General features: G+C 48.1%; 6 protein-coding genes and 1 non-coding gene across 7 annotated transcripts; 5 read left to right on the top strand and 2 right to left on the bottom strand.

The window, feature by feature from the left end:
• Positions 1–115: 115 nt before the first annotated feature.
• HFB1 (hydrophobin) lies at positions 116–926 on the bottom strand. The gene is made up of 3 exons (XM_024907436.2): positions 595–926; positions 441–526; positions 116–373 (listed from the first exon to the last, which is right to left on the bottom strand). The coding sequence occupies exons 1-3, from the start codon at positions 755–757 to the stop codon at positions 329–331; spliced, it is 294 nt and encodes a 97-aa protein (XP_024764771.1). The 5' UTR covers positions 758–926; the 3' UTR covers positions 116–328.
• Positions 927–4,754: 3,828 nt separating this feature from the next.
• On the top strand, positions 4,755–4,839 carry TrAFT101_000560. The gene has a single exon. It is a non-coding gene; the product is annotated as a tRNA-His (tRNA).
• Positions 4,840–7,090: 2,251 nt separating this feature from the next.
• TrAFT101_000559 (uncharacterized protein) lies at positions 7,091–7,773 on the bottom strand (the record flags this gene model as incomplete). Its single annotated transcript, XM_066126070.1, has 2 exons — positions 7,091–7,241; positions 7,721–7,773. 2 exons carry the CDS (start codon positions 7,771–7,773, stop codon positions 7,091–7,093), a joined length of 204 nt encoding a protein of 67 aa, XP_065982168.1.
• Positions 7,774–8,504: 731 nt separating this feature from the next.
• On the top strand, positions 8,505–9,924 carry TrAFT101_000558 (uncharacterized protein; the record flags this gene model as incomplete). Its single annotated transcript, XM_024901689.2, has 3 exons — positions 8,505–8,622; positions 8,728–9,171; positions 9,242–9,924. The coding sequence occupies 3 exons, from the start codon at positions 8,505–8,507 to the stop codon at positions 9,922–9,924; spliced, it is 1,245 nt and encodes a 414-aa protein (XP_024764768.1).
• A 1,640-nt stretch (positions 9,925–11,564) lies between these two features.
• Positions 11,565–11,936, top strand: TrAFT101_000557 (uncharacterized protein; the record flags this gene model as incomplete). Its single annotated transcript, XM_024904415.2, has 1 exon — positions 11,565–11,936. One exon carries the CDS (start codon positions 11,565–11,567, stop codon positions 11,934–11,936), a length of 372 nt encoding a protein of 123 aa, XP_024764767.1.
• A 402-nt stretch (positions 11,937–12,338) lies between these two features.
• On the top strand, positions 12,339–15,869 carry TrAFT101_000556 (uncharacterized protein). Its single transcript, XM_024899134.2, has 2 exons — positions 12,339–12,662; positions 12,738–15,869. Exons 1-2 carry the CDS (start codon positions 12,448–12,450, stop codon positions 14,512–14,514), a joined length of 1,992 nt encoding a protein of 663 aa, XP_024764766.1. The 5' UTR covers positions 12,339–12,447; the 3' UTR covers positions 14,515–15,869.
• Positions 15,870–18,353: 2,484 nt separating this feature from the next.
• On the top strand, positions 18,354–21,021 carry TrAFT101_000555 (uncharacterized protein). Its single transcript, XM_066126069.1, has 5 exons — positions 18,354–18,905; positions 18,992–19,054; positions 19,176–19,257; positions 19,321–19,911; positions 19,979–21,021. The coding sequence occupies exons 1-5, from the start codon at positions 18,768–18,770 to the stop codon at positions 20,173–20,175; spliced, it is 1,071 nt and encodes a 356-aa protein (XP_065982167.1). The 5' UTR covers positions 18,354–18,767; the 3' UTR covers positions 20,176–21,021.
• Positions 21,022–21,923: the final 902 nt, after the last annotated feature.

Here is a 21,923-nt window from a genome sequence, read left to right as displayed (position 1 = left end):
CTCAAAGCCTTTTCTCGAAACCGCCCTGTATTGGACGAAGTACGGAACTTTGCCGTATTAGGTTCCTTTGAAGATGGGAAATCACGGTATTACGAGAGACAGATTACGCCGCAGTGCCAAAACAAACCTCACGACAATAGCAAAAGAGTCCTAACTATGCAAGATACAATATAAAACAGTACTGATATTGTGATAGATATAGAGAGTACTCGAGGTGAATATCTACATGACCCGCATCACTAGCTATCATATACTGAGCCCCAATTCTCCAATATTGGACTAGAACTGGTAACTATCGAGACAAGATTGTCGGAAATATATAACCCATTTAGGCGGCACCGACAGCGGCCTGGCAGAGAAGATCTTGGCCGGCCTAGAGACGATATATAACTTAGCATCACACCAGACAAATACAAGTTCTGGGAGTGGCGATTACTTACGATGGGGAGAACGCAGCAAAGAGCCTGGTCGCCAGTCTTGGCACAAATGTTCTTGAAGTCGGCACCGTCACGGGGGGTTTGGGAGGCTGTAGGACATCAGTTTGAGAACCATATTCTGTCAAAGTATCTTGCGTAGCCGTTGCTTTTAACTTACGGACTTCGCAGCCAAGGCCGATAATGCCGAGGAGCTGGGTGTCACAGCACTGGGGGTTGCTGAAGAGGCCGTCAGGGCAGATGCTACCGCCTCCGGTGCGAACTTCAACAGGGCCAGCAATGGCAACGGCGGCAAAGAGAGCGGCGGCAGTGAAGAACTTCATTTTGAATAGGTTTTTTTTTGGTGGAATATTCTCAGAGAAGAGACGGTAAATTTGTCAGAGTAGATGAAACTGAAGAGTAGGCTCAGGCGAAAGCTAATGATGATGAGGATAGAGAAGAAGAAAAAGACATTCCATGAGAGCAGGAGACGTCCTATTTATATTTCACGGACACCACTTCCATTGCTTAATATTCCCTCGAGAAGAAGCACTTCCTTCGGCGAGGCAACACAAACACAGAAGCTGTATGCATCCCTACCTAAGTCTATCACCTTGGCACTCTTTCCCCAACAATGTTTAAGTGGACCATCTCAGCCATCCCACTACATTATTTGCTTTTTTTTTTTTTTTTTTTTTTACATTGGTACCGTATCACCAATGTACGCTTTGCGGTGAGGTGGATATCTCGCATGCAGTTGTGCAACAACTCTGACCAAAGGGGGGAGGGCTCCGTTGCCCGGTTTCCTTTCCTTTTTTTCTTTCAGGTAATAGCACAACGCAGGTTGGAATCCTGAAAGGAAAACTGGGTCAGTTCATCATGAGCCCAAGTAAGTCCCAAATCAAGCAGGATTTTCATTGTGGCTGTTGTCTATCCATCTCATGGCCAGAGGGGGAAGGCTGTATAGCAAAATTGACTGTGTAGCAAAGCCATTACATGCTACGAGGAGATACAATGTCTGTAGTGAATCCCTAATTCGAAATCTGCATTATGGTTGAGTATCCCATGCTTGAAGCAACGATGAAGAGACTCTTATTCAGGTCTCTCTACGGATAGTTTGGGTAAAGAGATGCTGAGGTCGAAGGATTCATCGTCTGTGCAAACTTGGCCTCGGATGGTGTCCGCTTACCCACTCCGAATGCATGGCACAGATGAACATGCCTGACTCGTGAAATGGATATTTTTTGCTTCCTTCTGACCGATCCAATCAGCCAGAATGATCATTCATGGTAGCCTCGGTCAATACAGATGGAAAATAATTCTGAACACGATTAGCCACCGTGATAATGGCAGTCATGCTGTCAGTGAGCATCTTCAAAAACTTGAGAGGGACAAAAACTACTAAGGATTTGTAATCTATTTTATTACTTGCTTCGAACATTTGGAAAAGAATTTACACTAATTACAAACATGAATGGACATGCCCCAGGACTCCAGCTTCCTCCAAAGCCAGCATCGCACCCCATACTGTATGTCCTCACAAAACTCAGCAGTGGATATCCCCAGAATTCAACCATGTTTTGATCATAATACCCAATAGAGTAACCGGATTATCCTAGCACAATACTACAGAGAAAAGAGAGGAAAAAAGGGGGGGAGTAGAAAATAGGAAAATAGCAAAATAGGAAAAAGAAAATGAGTGATCCACTACCAACTTTTATGAAGAAATATAGTAGACACTTGTTTCAAGGCTCAGATTCTATTCGTAGGAGACGTTGCCGCAGCCCCAGGCATCACAATCGTTCTATTGGTAGTCCAGATGATCATATACTGTATCTAGTATCACAGATCCGAGCCAACCAGATCCTCTTGCAAGGGTTCTCCCTCTACGGCCCGTCGGGCCTGCAGCCGGCCCCCACTCGGTGAGTAGAGATGAAGTGTATGGCCGCTCAATTATCGCAAATCAAAAGGCAGAGGCCGTGTTCCTGGCCTGATTTTGGCGTCAGTCAGGCAGCACTCTCTGCGCAATGAGAATTATGCAGTGCGACAAGTACCTACTGGTATGTAGAACTCGGGATCCGTGTCCCCCTGCTTGCAAGCGGCACAAAGCTCATCTAAACACGGGATATCCCTTGTTCAGCTGGACTTCAGCTCTCCTCGGCTCCCTGAGTCCTGAGGTCATGGCATCATATGATATGTGACTGCCTGTAAGCAAAAAACGCCACTTTCCCAGATCCGCTCAAGAAGCGAATCGGGAAGCATGGGAGCTAGGGAACAAGTTCGAGGCAAGCCACTCCAATCTATTACTCTATCGTACCTACCTAGATAGGTACTTGGAGTGTGGGATTGTTTCCCTGCAGTTTCCCTTGCCATGGTGCTGCACATCACCCATTGCTCTTGGCAACAACAAGGTCTTCGGGCTTTCAACCCAACACAACTGGCATCCAACGCCACATACATGCATGGCGTGGAGCTATTCTCAGCGTCTTTTGAGTATGCGTGCGTGGGGGAGAAATGACTGTATCTATTTGATACCTAGTAGTGGTATTCATTATTCACACGAGTGGCATTTGATAGGTTGGGAGCTACAGCAGTGCTTACCCTGCTATTAATAGTCGTGGCGATACTTGCTGGCTCATCGGTGACGTGCTGATCTGGTCATTGGCCGGACGTCCAAGAAGAAGCCGACGAAACTACGAAAAGCATCACAGGACAATAATATGTGTACTCTCTGAAGCTCCGTCAAGTCTATCTGCCAGTGACAGCCTCCCTATCTTCCCATATGTTATCCAATCATTCTGGTGCTGCTCGGCGGCCTTGTGTTCGTGAGCTTAGCACATCTGAATAATGGCAGTACTTGGCCCGCCACGATGGCCCGGTTTATCGCGGACTCTTGCATGGGCCGGGACATGAAACCGAAAAATTCCTCGGTAGGTCGCATCCCAGCGGCTATTCTGTTCCGAATCCGTCGCGGTGCATCAAATTGTGGCTGCTCTCCGTAGCAATAAACAAGTATCGCGGACCATGTTGTCCGCATATAATCCAGGCTGGCATCACATTGGCCCAGCCTTCCCAGGCATGGAAATGAAACCGGGGAAGAGGACACCTGCCAGTAGAGAGAGCCTTGCCCTTGGCATGGGGTCATTAGTAACAAGTGGGTATTTTCAGCTACCAATTATCCAAGTGTCGTAATGAAAACCTCAGCTCTGCACGAGGCACTCCCGAAGCAATTCCATTGGCGTGAAAATAGCATGGGTGGTTTTCGGGCTACTGCGCCAAGTTTAGGGAGGTCGTCCACCTATATGGGTGTCTCGAAAGTCACTCGATTCGTCCAATTGTGTGCGTCCAGCATAGTCGACGTCGCCCTCTGGGGTGAGACGCCCACATTCACGAGCTACTATAAGGGACGGAGAGAGTCAATTTTGACAGGTGGAAAATCTCAAGCTGTTCTCAGTGGGAGTAGTAAAATAATTAATTCAAGTCGCGTGATGGCTGTCAAGGTGATGGCAATCATTGTGATATTCATCAATGCAGGGATATCTTGGCCATCAGGCAGTGTTTCATGTTACATCAGCTACTCAAACGATAGTAGTGATACTCGTATGGTAGATTAGGTACTATCAGACGCAGGGAGGATCGCACAGACATTATACAGATGACTGGCAGCAAGAGTAGTGGAAGAGCTGTACCTACCCTGCAATTTCGAAAGATGGAATGGGGATTAAGAAGATATTAAAGGTTTGAAAGTACAGTGCAGGAGAGGGCAATGTATAATCACAAAGGAGCCTGAAAGGAGCCTTTTCATGGTCAACGCGTGATACCTAAGGTATGCCAATTGTGAACCCTCTCTTTTGGCTCCTTCAATCTAGCTGGTGGCCCAGACTACTGCTCAACTCGCTCTGCCAGCGCGCCGTTGCCAGCGTAAACAAGCAACGTCGATCAGTGCCAAAATCGAACATGGCATGAAGACGCATGAAGACGAATGGAAATCTTTGCTCGTATTCAGTATCGAAATGTCCTGGAAGCTCAATCCCACTGGCATGTGAGCTCGATATTACTAATTCGCCATTTCAAGGTCCGCGATCTCGATTCAATGACATGTAAAGTGGGGGCCACTCACATGCTTGGCAGCTGTGGTAAGATCACAGGCTTCGCTCAGAATCACCAGGAGAATGAAGCACACGCCTTATTGCGTTGTAGTGACATTGTAGGCTGCTGCCATTCACTTATTGTGCATCGCAATGCGAATTGCTACAGTTTAATACGTCCTTAATCTCGATTGCCTTGGTACTATACCCTTATAGTTCTATATTTACTGTCTACAGTCATCAAAAGGTGCTAGCTATTATGGTCCAACGGTTAAGACATCAGTTTGTGGTATAACTACAAACCACTGAAGACCGAGGTTCGACTCCTCGTAATGGCACATTTTTTGCCCCTCGCACATCTATCCTTTTTTGTAAGCTAAGATCTCCGAGGTTCTTTTTTTTTTTTTTTTTTTTTTTTTTTTTTTTTTGCTACGACAAGTTCATTTATTTCCTTTCATTATACTACAAACCGTGACTGTTAGTTTGATGTCTACTATATATACTACATATATAACTCGTCATTAGGCAATATGTTGTCAGGAATACTGTTTGAGACTGTTGTAATTACGATGCTACATGGGAGGTCGGCATTTGTGTATCCGATATATATACTCACTCATCGGATCACACTATACTCATAATGGAAAGAAGATCCGCCATTACAATTCCATTTCTCTTCAATATATAATAATAGGTCTTGTACTTTATGATAAAAGCTCGTAAATCACGCCCAAGAAGTCGGCGAATAATGGCTCACGCAAGAAGGCAGTGCAGCGTCATGTGAAATAATGGCATCTGTCATCTAGGCTTCACAACTTACCCAATACACTAATTGATGATGAAGAAAAAAAGGAAAAAGGGAACGTCACGTCTTCACAGCCACATCTCCGACTTACCAAGCTCTGTTCGCCTCATAATAACTGGCAGCATCAGCACCATTGACTTTTTTTTTTTTTATTCATCAATCCTGCGGTTAAATTTGAGAAAAGCCCTTATTCATTTAATTTTTGCTGAGCCCTTTTTACTATTTGGTAGCATCTCACCGCTACATTAGGTAGGCAAGGAGAGGCGAGGCGAGGCTTAGCCACCTGCAGTTATAATCAAGAGCCTCATTAAGTGGATTCGAAGATCCTTTCTCGCCCAAGCACCGGGAGCTGCATCTAACAAAGATTTAGAGGCGAGAAATGCCAATGTATTGTCTGTGAGCGGTTGAGTTCATCTAGGGACGGGGTGTACGGAGCTGCTTTGCGGGAAGAGCCTTCATTCGTTTAAGCAATCATGACGCAGCGCATACATTTTCATCCAAGTATTTTAAAGTATTTAATAAGGATTATATTAAAATGAATGATCTAATTCCCAAGACACCGATTTAAAAACAAGTCTATCCGCCATGGTACCAAAAGGAGTGAAGCAAACAGTTGGCCGTTAAGTGTTGCATCTCAAATTTTTGAAGACGAGCCCCATCATGCGCCTTTGATTGCCTCTCTTGGCTCGTGGACCAGCCCAATTTGAGATTTTTCCGCCCCGTCGTAACATGATAGGTGAAAAGTCGATTTGTGATGAAATCCCTTCAGGTATGATGCCGATAATGTCCTCCTCTTTCTGCACCTTCAAACAATAAACAAGCATATTAAAAGAGTGAACACAAAGAATGGCAAGAAATAAGATGTATGCTGTGAATCTAATTCTAATAGAGGACCGCTTTGCGTGCCAAAGATTTGACGAATGATCTGGTAGGACATTTGAAGAGTTTTGCGAGGCCAATTATGTATGACCTGGACAAGTAGATGCTGGCGTTCATGTTCAAGTTTGATGCCATGTAGCGCCATGAGCCGTAAGTGTTTGTAACAAGGCCATCAAGCCTTTGCAGGTCCCACTGAGTCAACAAAATATTTGCATTGTCCGCAACGGCGATGCTGGCACGTTAGCTCAAGGCACTGCATCGTGGTCTGATAGACTAGCCCGCCCATGCCACATCTACAGCACTCCCAAGTATGAACTGTTTCACCCATTGTTATGAGAAAAGCAGCAGCTGAAGTAGTTTCTAGAAGATTGGTTTGAGGTTTTTATTCGAAGAATGGAGGAGTGATGTAGAGGTGCTGGTTTCTGAGTTTGGAGGTTGCATGTTGCTTTGGATCTAGACGTGACTTATATATCTAAGTCCCTAAGTTCCATTGATCGGAGACCTTTCAGACGTCTGCCTCTTTCACTAGCTGCGTAAATACAAAAGAAAAGAAAAAAGGCGAAACGGCGCAGAATTGCCAGCCATGATTCGGCGAGAGAATGGATATCGACATGGTTTGTCGGTGGCCGTCATATAGGCAATCGGTAGCCTGCCGGCAGCCCAAAAATTAAAGTGTAAAATTTTGAGAATGAGACAGGACAAGTTGAGACAGAACCCTTCTCACCGAATCCTGACAGTTATTACAGCGACGGAAGAACGATTAACGTAATGGTAATCATGAAGAGGACTGAAGTCGAAGTAAGGCGGAACTGCGCCTGCGCCTGCGCCTAACCCAAACACCCTGCCTTACAGAGCGTCAGGGTCATGTGAAGGAGTTTTCGGGATTCGAAAGCAGGCAATACAATCTACGCAGAATAGCAATCATCTGGATCCGTGCTTAGTAGTTTTGCGCGAGAGACCAGCGAGTTCTGCGCCCCCTTGCTGGCTTTTGGCCGATCTCTTTCCGAGCCTTCGACGAGGCTTTGCCAAGAGTGCATCTCGATATCGATTTTTCCTCTACAACGAAAGCAGAAAATTTTCCAAAGGTAATCAGTCTTTGGGGTGGCCGTTTTTACTCCTTTTTTTTTTTTTTTTTTTTTTTTTTTTTTTTTTTTTTTTTTCTTTACCTCTATTTTTTCTTCTATATAACGTTACGTCGTCTTCGGGAGATGTCGAGGAAACCATGGTCAAGACTACCGAACTGACCTAGAAGAAAAGCTCTTCTTCAGTATACAAGTCGAAGAGACGAGAGAGAGCTTCCATCTTGGAATTTTTTTTTTTTAAAAAAAAAGAGATGAGCGGTTCGCTTTTGCATGAAGTGCGATGTTTTGCTTGGTCACTAAAGAATAGCTTAAATAGCATGACGTCTCGCACTTGGTCGTGAATGTCTTCACAGCAATCGCCTGAGATGAAGACAAAAGAAGATGAGAGAAAAACAAATGAGCAGCATGAGGCGGGACGGTTTATATATCATATTCAAGACGCAAAGAAGCTACGTTGCTACGCCATAGCTGTCACAAAGGCTGGGTAGGCGTTGGTAGAGCCGCATGATGCCACTCCAACATCCTTAACGTGGACACCATGAGCACGGATGAATGGACAGACAGATGGGTGGGATGAAGCCTCCTTTCTCCAAAATGATAACGTGCGGCTACATGTTGGGCTAAGCAGGAGATTTGGGTGTGCTGGCGTTTATCTAGGGTATGTAGTAGGCGGGACTATGTTGCCGGGCCATGTTATGCTGTAGGACTAAAACAGCCTTGCATGAGCCTCATATTGTGGGGTGGGCATACGGGGCGGGGATCTAGCAGACGGCAAAGCACGTCCACAGTATGCACCGAGCCGAGTACTAAGAGTACTGTACAGTGGCAGTATTCCGCGACAGTGGATGCAAAGGAGGAAAAGAGTTGTAGAACAGGGATGGTGTTGAGTGCTGGATGCCACTATTACTACAAGCTTGACCAGCATCGGATGCTAGAATTCTGCTGCGGGTTTGAAATTCGGAGACTTGCCAGTAACAGCAGGGATTTTAAATTAGGGACGGGAAGTGGCCAGGATTCGCAGCTGACAATGTCCGTGGCGTCAGCCTAGTGACGGTACCGTAATAACATGCTTGGACACTAATGTAGTGCGTATATGTTAGAGGAGACCCGCCCAGGATCGGATCGCATCTGGTAATTACAGATTATTGTATCATTCCCCCCATTGGCAGCTTTTCTTTTCTTCCAGTCCTCAACACCGAAGCTGAGCAGAGCAAGCTGCGATCATGATACGGTCGCCATGCCGCGTCCGCATCATAGCACTCGCGCTGAGACGCGTTGGGCGGTGCGAATCATTCCTTTGTTCATCGTTGCGATTCTAGGCGTGGCCACCTACAGCGTGGTTGCGAGACTCTGCAGTAAGTTTGAATCTGGATCTGAATCTGAATCTCTCGAGATGGTGGGCGAAAGAAGAAAAAAAAAAAGAAATCAAATCCTGACCAGACTCTGCTTTTTTTCCCCAGTTGATTACCTTTACAATGAAAAACATCAGTCCGGCGTTGTCACGGCGTTCCTCGTCCTCTATTTCCTATTCTTCCTGTTAATGGCCGCGGCCTATCTACGAACATTCTTTACAACCCAACTAAACCCGGGCCTCGTCCCCTTACCTCCCCGAGAGCAAACCGAGCGCGAAGCCGCCGAGAAGCTGCGAAAGCGAAGACACAAGCGCAACCGAGATGTCGAAGAGAGTGCCTACACCCCTCCCGACCCAAACCCGGACAGCCCGGGGCTGGAAGCCTTCTACAGCAAGGACGTTTTCGTGTGCGAGGTCGACGGCCGTCCTAAGTGGTGTTCAGAGTGCCAGCAGTGGAAGCCCGATCGCTCGCATCATTCGAGCGACCTGGGCCGTTGTGTGAGGAAGATGGACCATTTCTGCCCATGGGTTGGTGGCATGGTCTCTGAGACATGTAAGATTTGAAGCCCATACAACAGCCCAAAGAAGACGAATTTTGTTTTTAACAATTTGTTCCGTTGCAGCCTTCAATTTCTTTACGCAATTCTGCTTCTACACTGGCCTCTTTTGCGCCGTCAACCTGGCCGTGGGAGCGTATTCTTTCCGGCAACACCAACAGGATGGAGATCCAACCGACGGATGGGCACTCGCTGTCATCGTTCTAGCTTGCGTCTTTGGTACCTTTACGTTTGGTATGGCGCTTACTTCGATTCGATTCATCTTCCTAAACACCACAAACGTCGACATGCTTAAGAGGTCGAATGTGGTCGTCTTGGCCGTCCGCATCCCCTTGTCCACTCCTCCATCAATTAAATATCCAGTCATTGTATACCCTCTTCGGGGGCCGCCGCACCGTCCTGGATCCGATGGCCAGCCGCCTAGTAGCCAGTACGGCACCGTCTCTGCCAGAGATCAGCAGGCAGAGCGAAAGTTTGCCATCCTGCGCACGAAGCCGCGAGAAAACCCGTGGAATCTGGGCTTGAGAGAAAACTGGAAGTCCATCATGGGAGACAATATCATAGAGTGGCTGCTCCCCATTCGTCACTCGCCGTGCTGTAACCACGAAAGCATGGAGAGCGATTACAAGCTTGGGCCTCTGATATCCAGATTGAGGAAACGATATGGAGCTCCCGAGCTCGAAACTCCCACTCGCAGTGGACATGCCATCGAATTGCAGGATAGAACTGGCCGGCGCGCCAGTGATTGATTGACTGCCCCCTCTATCTGTCTATAATCATTCTCACTCCTTTCATCATTCCGCATCAGCAGGATTTCTACTTGTCATTGTTTTTCTCGCAAGGTGGCGTTGCATTGATTTCCAGCAGTTTATATCTGCTCTCTCTTCTAATCGATTCCCCTTTCCTTGTTTGTTGTATTAGTTATGGGCATAGACAAGGGGCCCCCTTTTGTGCAAATCATCCCTTTTCCTACGGTACATGTACACGTTCTTCATGAACGCGACCAAGGCGGTCGCCTTGAGAAATTTCCTTTAATTAGTATTTTGTTTTTGCTGGTCTAGGCTGGACGGGGAAACGCATCAAAAAATCGGGTTTCGCGTATGGAATGTTAGACACAAACACAGACACAACGATTAGCTGGCGGCGCTATGCAGCCGACGATCATGCATATACGGTAGCAAATCATCCCCTGGTATCGGTTTTTTAACGACTGGTCAATTTTTTTTTTTTTTTTTTACTTTTTCATTTTGCATTGGCCGCTCGCTTCCTCCAAAGAGAGACGGACACACACATGCCCTGCATGCTGCATGTCGTGATATGGGGTCATGGATAACTGAGACTCTCCCCTCATTTCTATGGTGATAAGGAGCTGGAGCCTTTACATGCAGGCATCTGAATGCATCGGCCCCATGCACGATTCTCCTTTTTGTCTCTAATTACCACCCCATCACTTCTTCCCTCCAGGAAAGAGAAAAGGTTAACCGCCGCCCCGTATCATGCATGAAGCACCGTATACACAGCCAATAGTGGCTTAATTGAGAGGAAGATCTCGCTGGTACCGCCTCCACGGCCATTTTGACTTGTCTCTCGCTTGAATACGGCGAGAATGCTCTCCGATTTGCCCTCTCAATCCATCACCCCTGTCCATCACGTACCGGTACATGCGCGACATCTCAAGGGCGGGGTCAAACTTGCTGCTCAATGAAAGTGGGTAATACAGGCCGCCACTGATACATCTCAAAGAACGGGCCGTCCTGTTCTTCTTGATGGCGTTATGCTCTTATCAAAATTCGCGTGGCTTGGGCTTGGCTACCATGTCAGTGCGTACCTCGGAACCTTGACGGAATCCTACTTCTAATAGCAAGCGAGCGAGTTTGGATAGTAGCATCGCGATGCTGTATACTGAGCCGTGACTTACAAGGGCGAGGGAAAAGTAGCATCTCTTGCATCAGCCAAAAAAGAGCTGGCTTGATTTCCAAATCTAGATAGTCTCTCATCAAAATTGGGGAAAGGAAAAAGACGCGCCTGGTGTAACCCAACATAACAGGTGGTTGCGCGAACGAGAGCCCTGGCCACACAGCCTAGGCGCCTATATCTGGCCTTGATTGTGAGGGAACCAAAGTCGACCGAGAAGCATCCCCACCGCCAGGGCAAAGGAGTCGATTATCAGAGAATCCTTCTGGCAGAAAGCCCCTCTTCCGGTTCGGAGGCTCCAGAATCTTGAATTATACGCGCCGCCTCTGCCAGGTAGGTAAAGAACTTTCAGGAAGCACAGGGCAAGTTTTGAGTGATGTACTAATCCAACGGTCTCAGTAAAAACATTGTATGCCGATTGACAAAGGAAAAAGCAATCAGCTACATCCATCTTCATTGACGGCGCTCTTTCACAATGGCATCCATTTTACCGGGCAGAGTCACGGAGAAACGCATGATGCAGATCCGCGCCAAATCCAAGCTACGAGAGAAGCTCGTACAGGTAATAGAGAAGACCGAAGAACAGCTGGAGATTGTGCACGAGCAAATCGACCTCCTAAGACAGAGAAGATCGGAAATCGACCGGCAAATCATCACCTATGATCAGAGACTGCGTCTAAGAGGCGAGATACAGGACAGCATCGCTGCCAGAGAAATCGAAGCTGAACAACTAAGAGAGCAGCTCGCCGTAGCGATCCATGAGCTGAAAGATTACGATGACATGATACAGAGTAGGGCACCAAAACATTCGCATTCGACCACTATAGAAGAGGAATATCGGTACTGAAGGTACGAGACACGAGTTTTTTTCTATTTGAGAAGAAAAGACAAAAGATGGGCTTGTGTTATACAAGACTCGATGTGGGCTTTTTAATCCTGCGATTCGGCGATAATGGAATGGAAATGTGGCGATTCTCCCAGGACTAGCAGTTTCAAAACAATATACAATTCGGTTTTCTTTTCGTGTGTCCTCTTCTAAGAAATGTAAAATAAATCTAAATCTATCCCCAAATATAATAAATTTAATATCCTTTCATCTTGCCGTACTGGGTTAACTGATATTAACTGAAGCTTTACCTATCAATAGTAGACGCATATTTTGATCTAGACTGGCAGTAGCTCTTGCAGCTCTATTATGTGGGGCTCTTTTCCATCTCAAACTACCTGGCAAGCGAAACTCAGCTTCGACATCGCTGCAAGATTGACGGAGCCACTGCCCGTCTCGTTTGTTTGAATTCATGCCATTTCTAATTTGAATCTACTCTCCGGTATCAACATCTGCTCGGGTTGCAACTTTCATGTCTTCTCCATCGACTGGTGGCGGCGCATCGTCACCGCTTCCCGATGCTCGCCGTTCACGCTTCACGTACCGTCAGCTTGCCCAGCTGTCGACTTACAGCGTCACCACTCCTCTGCGTGTTATTGCCCACATAGATCTCGACGCCTTTTACGCACAGTGTGAGATGATCAGGCTCGGGATTCCGGAAGATAAGCCGCTCGCGGTTCAACAGTGGTAAGACGCTCCCTGGCTGTTTTCCTGGTGTGAGAATCGTGCGGCTTGAAGCTAACTGAAATTTTCATATCCAAGGCAAGGTCTCATTGCCGTCAACTACCCAGCAAGGACATGGGGAATTGGGCGCCACTGCAACATCACAGAAGCCAAGAAACTGTGCCCGGATCTAATTGCACAACACGTTGCCACTTGGAGAGAAGGTGATGACAAGTGGGCATATCGAGATGACGCTGCCGCCAATATTGTAACGGACAAAGTATCCCTCGACCCCTATCGCTTGCAATCAAGGAAGATCCTTGCAACTATCAAAGAATCCCTTCCAAAAGACCTGCAAAAAGTAGAAAAGGCAAGCGTCGATGAGGTCTTCCTGGATCTCTCAGCCCAAATCCATGCCGAGCTTTTACGCCGCTTTCCCGAGTTGTCAAGTCCGCCTCTATCCGACGACGTGTCTCAGCATCTCCCTTTTCCATCCGCCGCAGCTTTAGATTGGCAAAATGATAATCTTATTGGCCTTGAGGAAGACGAGGAAGCCGTCGACCCCGACTGGGACGACGTAGTCATACTGATTGGCTCCGAAATCGTTCGCCGTGTTCGAGCTCAAGTGCGGGAAAAGCTAGGATATACATGTTCTGCTGGCATTGCCAACAACAAGCTGATTAGCAAGCTGGGCTCGGCTTTCAAGAAGCCAAATGAACAGACGATTATAAGAAGCCGAGCGGTAATGTCATTTTTAACGGAGATCAAAGTGACCAAGATGCGTAATCTCGGAGGTAAGCTGGGAGATCAAGTCGTTTCTACGTTTGGCACAGAGAGTATCAAAGAGCTTCGTGATATCTCGTTGGATCAATTCAAAGCAAAACTTGGCGATGAAACTGCCATTTGGTTCTACAACACTATTAGGGGCATCGATCATAGCGAGGTCAACTCGCGAACACAGATCAAATCTATGCTTTCAGCCAAGTCTTTTCGTCCATCGGTAAAGTCCTCCGAACAGGCAACCAAATGGCTAAGGATTTTTGCCGGCGATATTTACTCCCGTTTGGTGGAAGAAGGCATACTGGAACATAAGCGATGGCCACGTACAATCAATCTTTATCACCGTCACGCTGGGCAAACCCGCAGCAGGGGATGCCCAATCCCCACCGGAAAGCCTCTAGATGAGCAAGCTCTTTTTACCCTTTCCAAAGAGCTGCTTCATCAAATTGCTGCCGAGGGCGACACCTGGCCCTGTGCCAACTTGAGCTTGAGCGTTAGTGGGTTCGAGGAAGGCGTCAAGGGTAACATGGGGATTGGTGCTTTTTTCAAAAAAAGGGACGAGACCCCTCCTCCATTACGATCTTCCAATAATACCGAGTCTGAGAATGTGGCTATAGAGCAGCCGAGCAAGAAGCCCCGACTGGATAAGCGCAGTATCGAGCGATTCTTTTCCAAACAAAACACTGCTAGTCGTCAAGGCTCTCCCCATGAGACACAGCAGCTGAGCATCGATAAGCAGCAACCTGAGATTGCCGATTCTTCTAGGTTTGATCAAGAACAGAAAGAAGCGGGCATGTCGGAGGCGGAAACCAATACATCTAATCACGACTTGTCAGGCCCAGAAGATCCATCATATCCCACGGACCTGACCTGTCCCAGATGCAAAGCTAGCTTCGACGACGAGGTGTCGCTACAGAGCCACGAAGACTGGCACTTTGCCAAAGATATCCAGGATAGCGAACGTGTCAAGCCCGCATTTCCCGAGCAGCCAGCCACTTCCCGCAGCCATGGCCCGAAAGGCTCTGTCCCTGCTTCTAAACGTGGGCGCCCAAGATCAAAGCGCGAGCAGGGGCAAAGCAAGCTCAGGTTTGGATGAGCAATACACCACCACTACTGGTAGATGGACAGTTGTGATTCCACACCTCAGCATTATGCAAAACAAGACGACGAACCGTTTCCAGCAGAGTCTTAAAAATGAAGAAGCTAGCTAGGTGCGCTTGGAAGATGCTAAATCTTCTCTTGCATGATCAACAAGTCATGATGGCGAACTGTTTCTCGCAAGGACGGAACGCTCCACTACAGTTGGGCTCTCTATGTTGACCCCGTTGGTGCACTAGATGGGATAGACTTCAGCTCCGCTTGCCTTAAGAACAACATCTTCTACTGCTATGGGCTCGAGAATGGTAGGGAAATGCTCGTGCCTAATGGCATGCTAACGACACCACTACCATTGCGTGAACTGGGTATCACCAATCTCAAGCATGACAGAGCGAAGCGGGGAATCGGATGTTTTCGTCGCCCATAGTCTGGATTGCTTGCTTATACTACTACTCAAAGCTGCTTTCTTTGTAAAGCTTGTGGTCACCTGCTCTCTACTAAATCCAAAAAGCCACACGCCTTGACGAACTCTTCTGAGCGCGTATCTCAGATTGTTCATGCAGCGTGCCGTTATGGGGTAAATCGTCGCAACGCCATGATCGATAAGGTAATTCTGCTCCGTACTCCGTACTCAATTACTACTACCTAGTCTTATGGAGTAGGTACCTGCTCACAGCAAACAAAACAAGAGGCAAGGCGGAGAAGGGTGGCGGCCAGACCGCAAGGAAACAGCCGCATTATGCAGTCATAATATTGAAAAACACATTCCAGGACATGGATAATCAATCCCCATGCTGTCTCCAATGAGCATTGGTGGCAATCATGTCTGATGCTACCTTGAACGATTGGCCAGAGAGTGGACTCGCACGCCGCTAGCTGCATTGACTTGTTGTCGACCAAGCTTAGGCTCCAATTGGCCACAAGCATTGATACCCAACTCATCCAGCCGGCTTGCAGAGCTTTTCTGTGCCCCCCTCCTCCTTTCTGGCTGAGGTAATACATTGTCATTTGCTGGAGCGATCGTGAAGGACCGTCTGCAGCGTCGGAGCGGTGGCTGGAGCCGATGCTGCAGCTCGCAGCCCCCCTCATCCATCAAAGCTCAACTATGGCTACGAGTAAAACGACAAGAGGACTGAGCCTAGGGTGACACAGATCCGAGGATAGTTTTGGCGTGCATCCGGTGGTACCTATTAGCGTGTTCTGCAATAGAGACAGTACCTGGCCGTTAAGCGAGGTTCGTTGGCAAGCACATAGTCTATCTAGGTAGCTACTACATACTAGCTGTAGGCACCGTTGAAAGTTGAAAATATTGGGTGCCATATCGAATGCTGATCGGGTAAACCGATTTTGTAGAAGTGACTTTTTTTCTGCACGATATAATTCGTTCCCGGCGTCTCACCCTTTGCTTGGAGCAAGGGGAATATCAAGGGTATACTTGTACTTTTTCACTTGGCTTCATAAATTTTCTCGCCCTGCTCATAGTTTAGCCGTCTAAGCTTACTCTCTTCGAGCCCGACTTTGAATAAACAATGCGTGCCCAAGAGTAAGCCGGTTTTATCATGAGATCGCCACTTGGTAGCAGTATTCGAAAACTGACTGAAGGGGCAAGAAATGTGCGGCGGGCTTCTTGAAATTGGAGGGGTAAACGTAAACCGTTTTGCCTCCTACCTGGACATAGAGAGCCTCAAGTTGTAGATAGCACAACCTGTTTTGCCACAAGCTCCAGCTCAGGCCTCAAGACCAAACCGCATCATGTTATCACCAATGACATCTCCGGGGTCCATATCCCCGCTCGACCTTTCTCTGCACCGTAGGATGATGGCTTGGAGGGGAGAGAGAATGCAGTAGAGACGGTAGGCTGTAGGGACTGCACATACTGCACATCTCGCCAATCTGTGCAAAGGGTGCTATGTAGCCTGCATTTCGTTTGACGTACGTGGGCTAATTACCTATATAGGTATTAAACCTATATTATACCTATATAAATAAATATATATATGACATATACATATATGCATACCTACTCTACGCATGTATGCGCCGTGCGTACATGTACATTGCGGACGCAGACATGCAGATACGCAGGCACGCACGCGCAATGCCGCAGAGCTCACTCAGATTAGGAACTGCTTTGTATGTATTTACGCACTGCGACGCTGCTACCCGCGGATGGCGAATCAAAAAGACACTGGAGGGCCGAGATTGATTTGCTGATGAATCTGTACGTCCGAAATCGTCACAAAGAATGAATTCGGTGCGGGACAGCAGGAACGGCGACAGCGAAGCATATGCCAACCAGGAACCATCGACTTCGCCTAGCCGTCGGTAATCAGTGCTTTCCGCCGACTGGATATCGTGATGGATACGATGCAAAAGTGTATAAAATCAAAAAACCTGTTTGGTAAAAAAGCGGGAGACGATGTGGATACTGTACATTGAACAGGCACAGAGGCACCGGCGGCAGATGAGGAAAATAAAAAATAAAAATAAAAATAAAAAAGAAACACATAGGTATTTAAAAAAAAATCATTAAAGAAGATGTGGCTGCATATTCTCACAGCGGGTAGCAAGCAGGTGCTAAAAGCATATATTGCGGAATGGCTGGAATCGGTTGTACAGAAGCCAATTCTGCGCCTCGGTGTCAGAAATCGCTTCGTTCAACACGCAAAGGCTCCAGCCAGGCGACCCATTCGTCAGACCCGTCAGGCCATTCAACGGTGTTTGACGCGGCCCCTCATACACCTGCTCCATCCCCCTTGGGGCGACGTGCAGCGAAGCCCAACATCGACGACGTCTCGGGCGAGGCGAAGCGAGGCGCCTTTTGGGCTCCAGGACTGGCTGCTTCAAGGGCCTGGTCCATCAAATCGCCTTGACAAGCCGCCAATGGCGTCGAGCGTGCTTGGACTCGGGTAGGCACTGCTTATTAGGTGCTAAGTAGGTCCCCTAGTTGTGTCACCACCCAGGTACTAGGAGCAATACTACCGCTAGCCTGGGAATGAAGAAAAACGCCCTGCGTCAGGCCCTTATTGGGAGCCCGATCTTCGCCGCATATCGTCACCAGGACGAAAACGTACGTATTCGAGTGTGAAAGCAGCAGTTTCCAAACAATCATGAGAGCAAGAGGCGTCCAAAGAGGCGAGAAAGAGGCCTTGTTTTTCAATGCAGCGTGTGGCGTGTGTGTGCTTGAGCCGTATTACTCCGCGTGCTCCGTCTTGGTACTGCTTTTGCTGCTGTGCTTTTTGCTTATTATGTACCTGGTTGTGACTCTTGATGCCACATACTTGCCTGTAACTCACTACTTACTGTATGTAGTAGCATTATGTAGGAGTCAGCAGGAAGCTCCATCTCTCTCCATTCCACCTCGAGTCTTGTCCTATCCGGTTCTCTGCCAGCCCATCCTCCCCCATTTACGGAGGTGGTGGCCCAAGTCAGGCCAGACCAAGGCCATCCAGGCAGCCGATCACAGTCCAGCACCCACTAGCCCACCACCAAGTCCAAGTCGAGCATCAATCAGCAGCAATCAGCTGCAGCCTGCACCGTACTCCGTCCGAGTTACGAGTACATGCTGCACTGCGGTGGCCACTGCAACGGTCTGACAACTGACTGAACAGGGTGCTGGAGTGCAGACAAGCAGGAGTGCAGGAAGCAAGGAGACAGGCCAGGCAGGGCAGGGCAGGGGTGTGCCTATGGTAGAAGAAAAAAAAAAAACGGGATCTGGAGCCAAGCAAGCTCTCGACCCAGCCAACGAAGCTCCTTGCAACATTCGGCAGCTCTTTGAGAGGTCACCAGCGTCTCTGTGAGCTCCTCTTTGCGCCCCACCCCACCAACCATTCACACCAGATCATCCGCCTTTTTTTCACTCTTCAAGACCAGTCAACGCTCGCTCTTCTCTTCCTCCTCCTCTCCTTACAGGACGAAGTCGACTCTCTCTACTCGGCTGCACTGCAGGCCACCCCCCCTTGTCCAACGCTCTTCCTGAGTCTCCCATAATACCTCCATCTGTCGTCTTTCTATTTGTTGGTATTCCCGCTACTGCTTCATTTAGTAGGCGGTTTCTGCGCTGAGGTTCCATCTTTTCTCCCTCACGCATTCTCTTACTCTTTCTCCTACTCTCCTACTCTCCTACTCTCTCCTCTCTCCTCTCTCCTTCTCCCGCTTTGGTTTTCTGCTCGTTGCATTGCGCTGCCTTGCCTTGCCTTGCCTTGTATACCGTCGCCACTGTCCTCAAACAACAAGAGTCTCTCGTTGGGAATGTCAACAATGTCGCGACCCACGACCCGCATGAACGAGTACTTTGTGCCCCGTGATGGCATCGACCGTGAAGTGATTTCTGCTGATATCTGCCGCTATCTGGGCAATGATGCTTTGGTGCGACCTGGTCACTATGAGGTATGCCGATTTTGGTAACAATATCAACCATTAGAAAGATGTGTGTTTCCAACTTGACAGGGTTCGCTGACGATGTCTTCCATCAGAACCCACAAACTGGCCAACCCGTCCAGGGTTACTATATTACGGCGTACCGCAACTTGACGACCGTGAGTGTTTTGCTTTGTTCTGCTCCTCCTCCTCCTCTTGCCGATATCATCGATACCGTTTATATCTCTACCACGTCTTCCGGATCTTGTTACTAAAATTTGAGTCGCCTTCGACACACAGGCCATGATTGAGGATCTCAAGGCCGACTCGGCTCGGTGGGACAGGGAACGCCGCGCCCAGACCGCGCGTAACAGCAGCGGAGGTATCAGCGCCTCGAGATATGCCAATTCAGGTGCCCCTAGACCGAGATCTAACTCTCCTCCAGTCCAGTACCGCTACTCTGAGACACACCAGTCTCGGCAGCATCATGGCCCTACTGAACCCCCTTACCGAGATGATTCCTATCCTCCTCGTGATGGTCTATATGACGCCCCAAGGTATCCAGGAACCGGCGCCCAAGGATATAATGGTGCCTCCGGCCCGTACCAGCCTCAGCAGCAGCCGCCGCCGCAACAGCAGCAGCAGCAGCAGCAAGGCTACGCTCCTCCCAGTGGCAGTGGCGGCGCGTACGGCGGCAACGGCAATGTCGGCTTTCAGCAGCCTCAGCAATCTCCCGGACCCGCTGACGCCAGATATGGCGGTAATCCTCAGGGCCCGATGATGAACCAAGGATACCAGAATCCGGATGGCGCGTATGTTTCTACCGGTGCCAACATGCCTCCCAGGAACTATCCCAATGATGCTTATGCCGGTGGCCACCCTGGATCAGCTGTCCCACCACCTCAGCAGCCTGTATATGCTTCAAACCAGCCTGTCCCACAAGGATATCCCGCCCCCAATTACCCATATCCTAGCCAGGCTCCTGCGGGCGGCATGGCGTATGCTACACAGCCTCAGGACCCTTTCTTCGGCCGAGGTGCGTCTCCCAACAAAAACCACCCCAAGCCTTCATCCAGTTTGAATTCGCTTGTCTGATTTTGTAGCTTCCCCAGCAGGCCAAACTACTCAGCAGCAGCCACAAGGGTATGCCTCACAAGGACACGCGTATGAAGACACTCCCCCTCCAACTCGCACCTCCGTACCCCCAGCAGAGAGCCAGACGCCGCCACGGGAATCAAGTACACGTCTAAGTGACAGGGAAAGCGACAGGAACCATCGACCACCACCTCCTCGTCGATAGATGAGTGAGAATTTCCCTTTGAAGTAGCGTCTCTTGATCTGATCTCATCAGATCAAAACCAGTTCGTTTAACGCTCTCTGGATCTGAACATCTCCTTCTCTTTCACTTGCCAATTCGATAAGATTTCCGGACACGCATCGGTAACAACTCTTTATGGATTTTGCAAAAAAAAAACAAAGAAGAAAAAACCGAAGGTTTCAGGAGAAAAAAAAAAATTGTTCCTAGACTGGATGGCCTTTGCTTTTAATTTGTTGTTTTCTTTTTCTTTTTCAACGGCTCTTTTAAAATTTTATTTTTCCGGACCATGGGCAGATAATCACCAGGAGACGCGCCAAGTTTGATGATTTTTATTTTGTTTTCGCGCCTCGCCATTATCGTGGAACCCTGAGTTTGCGTTTCTCATATCATGTTTTTTTCTTCTCTTCTTTTCTGTTGTTCTCTTGAACCTTCTTACAAATGATGCATTTGGTTTTGGTGAGGGATGGGTCAAATACCGAGCTTGCTGCTGGCTACAATGATAGCCTTCTTCGACGAATAACGCCTGCATATGTTTGATAGCACTAGCTCCTGGCGCAAGGTGGTAAAAGGGAAGCACATCTTTGAATGCTTCTTGGGTGGTGGACTGTCTTTGAATCTTGCTGCCCTGGACTGGCCATGGGCGGAGTTATTTGTGTTGCCTGGACTCGGTTTTCCTTGGCGATCGCTGCATTCTCAATCAATGTTGGTTGTGTCCGATCACTATGCCATTTAATAGAGTAACAAGGCTGGACTCCTGGGCAGCAAGGTGAGTCTTTATGGTTTGTAAATATTAGCCATAAACCTGTTTGAAAGGATCATTATTGCCACTCTTTCCTCTCCTTTTCGTCTTGTTGCTTTTTGACTGCTTTTCGCCTTGACACAATGGCCATGTGGACTTCCGTTGGGAACATATCATCCATCACTGGAATCGATGGACCAGGACTTTTCTTCTGGTAGAGTTCCATTTGACGCCTTCACCAGTCTCCGACCTGGATTAATCGATGCCGGGAAATTTGCTTGCCTTTGCGTATTGAATCAACCACCTGCATTCTGTATAATACCGGCTGTAATAAACGATCCACCAACACGCTCTAGAGAGGATACCCACGCTTCACGACTTTTCCCAGTGTAGTGCAATTTTTTTTTTCCCCGTTCGCCCTTGGCATTTCGAAAACTCGTCTTCATTCAACAACCTGGGTGCTGGATTCGTTCTCCACGCTTATTTGTTCTGTAGCCTTTGGCTATCGGCACTTGCAGATGACAATGTAGGCAACCGATACTCTGGGAGTTTGTCATTGCGGGAAGAGAAGGCCAAATGAAGGGCCTCGTAGCACTCTTCTGTTTCAACTGCAAACGTGAAAGCTACGCGCGCATGAAGAAGAGACGGGAGGCAAGGAGACGTCTAAGCGAGCAATCGGGTGGAACATGAATGAATGGCCTGGTATCGGAAGATTCATTAAATAGAGGCACAGAGAAAGATGATGAAGAAGAAGGAGAGAAACAGAACCTCGGCGAGGGCTTTATTTTGGCGAGCTACGCAGCAGCATTACCTGCCTCATAGTACAAGCAGTGGTGATGATAATTCCTTCCATCGCTTCATACTAGGTAGAATCGATATAGCAAGCGACGGTATCAGGCTATTCCTCCCTTTTCTAGATTCTACGAAAAATTGCGCCAAGAACCTCTCTTAGTCTGCCTAGTCTGCCTACAATCTCAATCACGTATAAACA

This window comes from Trichoderma asperellum, chromosome 1 (genome assembly GCF_020647865.1).
Source record: "Trichoderma asperellum chromosome 1, complete sequence".
NCBI lineage: Eukaryota > Fungi > Ascomycota > Sordariomycetes > Hypocreales > Hypocreaceae > Trichoderma > Trichoderma asperellum.
Note: the sequence above shows the minus strand (reverse complement) of the source record. Positions and strands in the feature narration are given on the sequence as shown.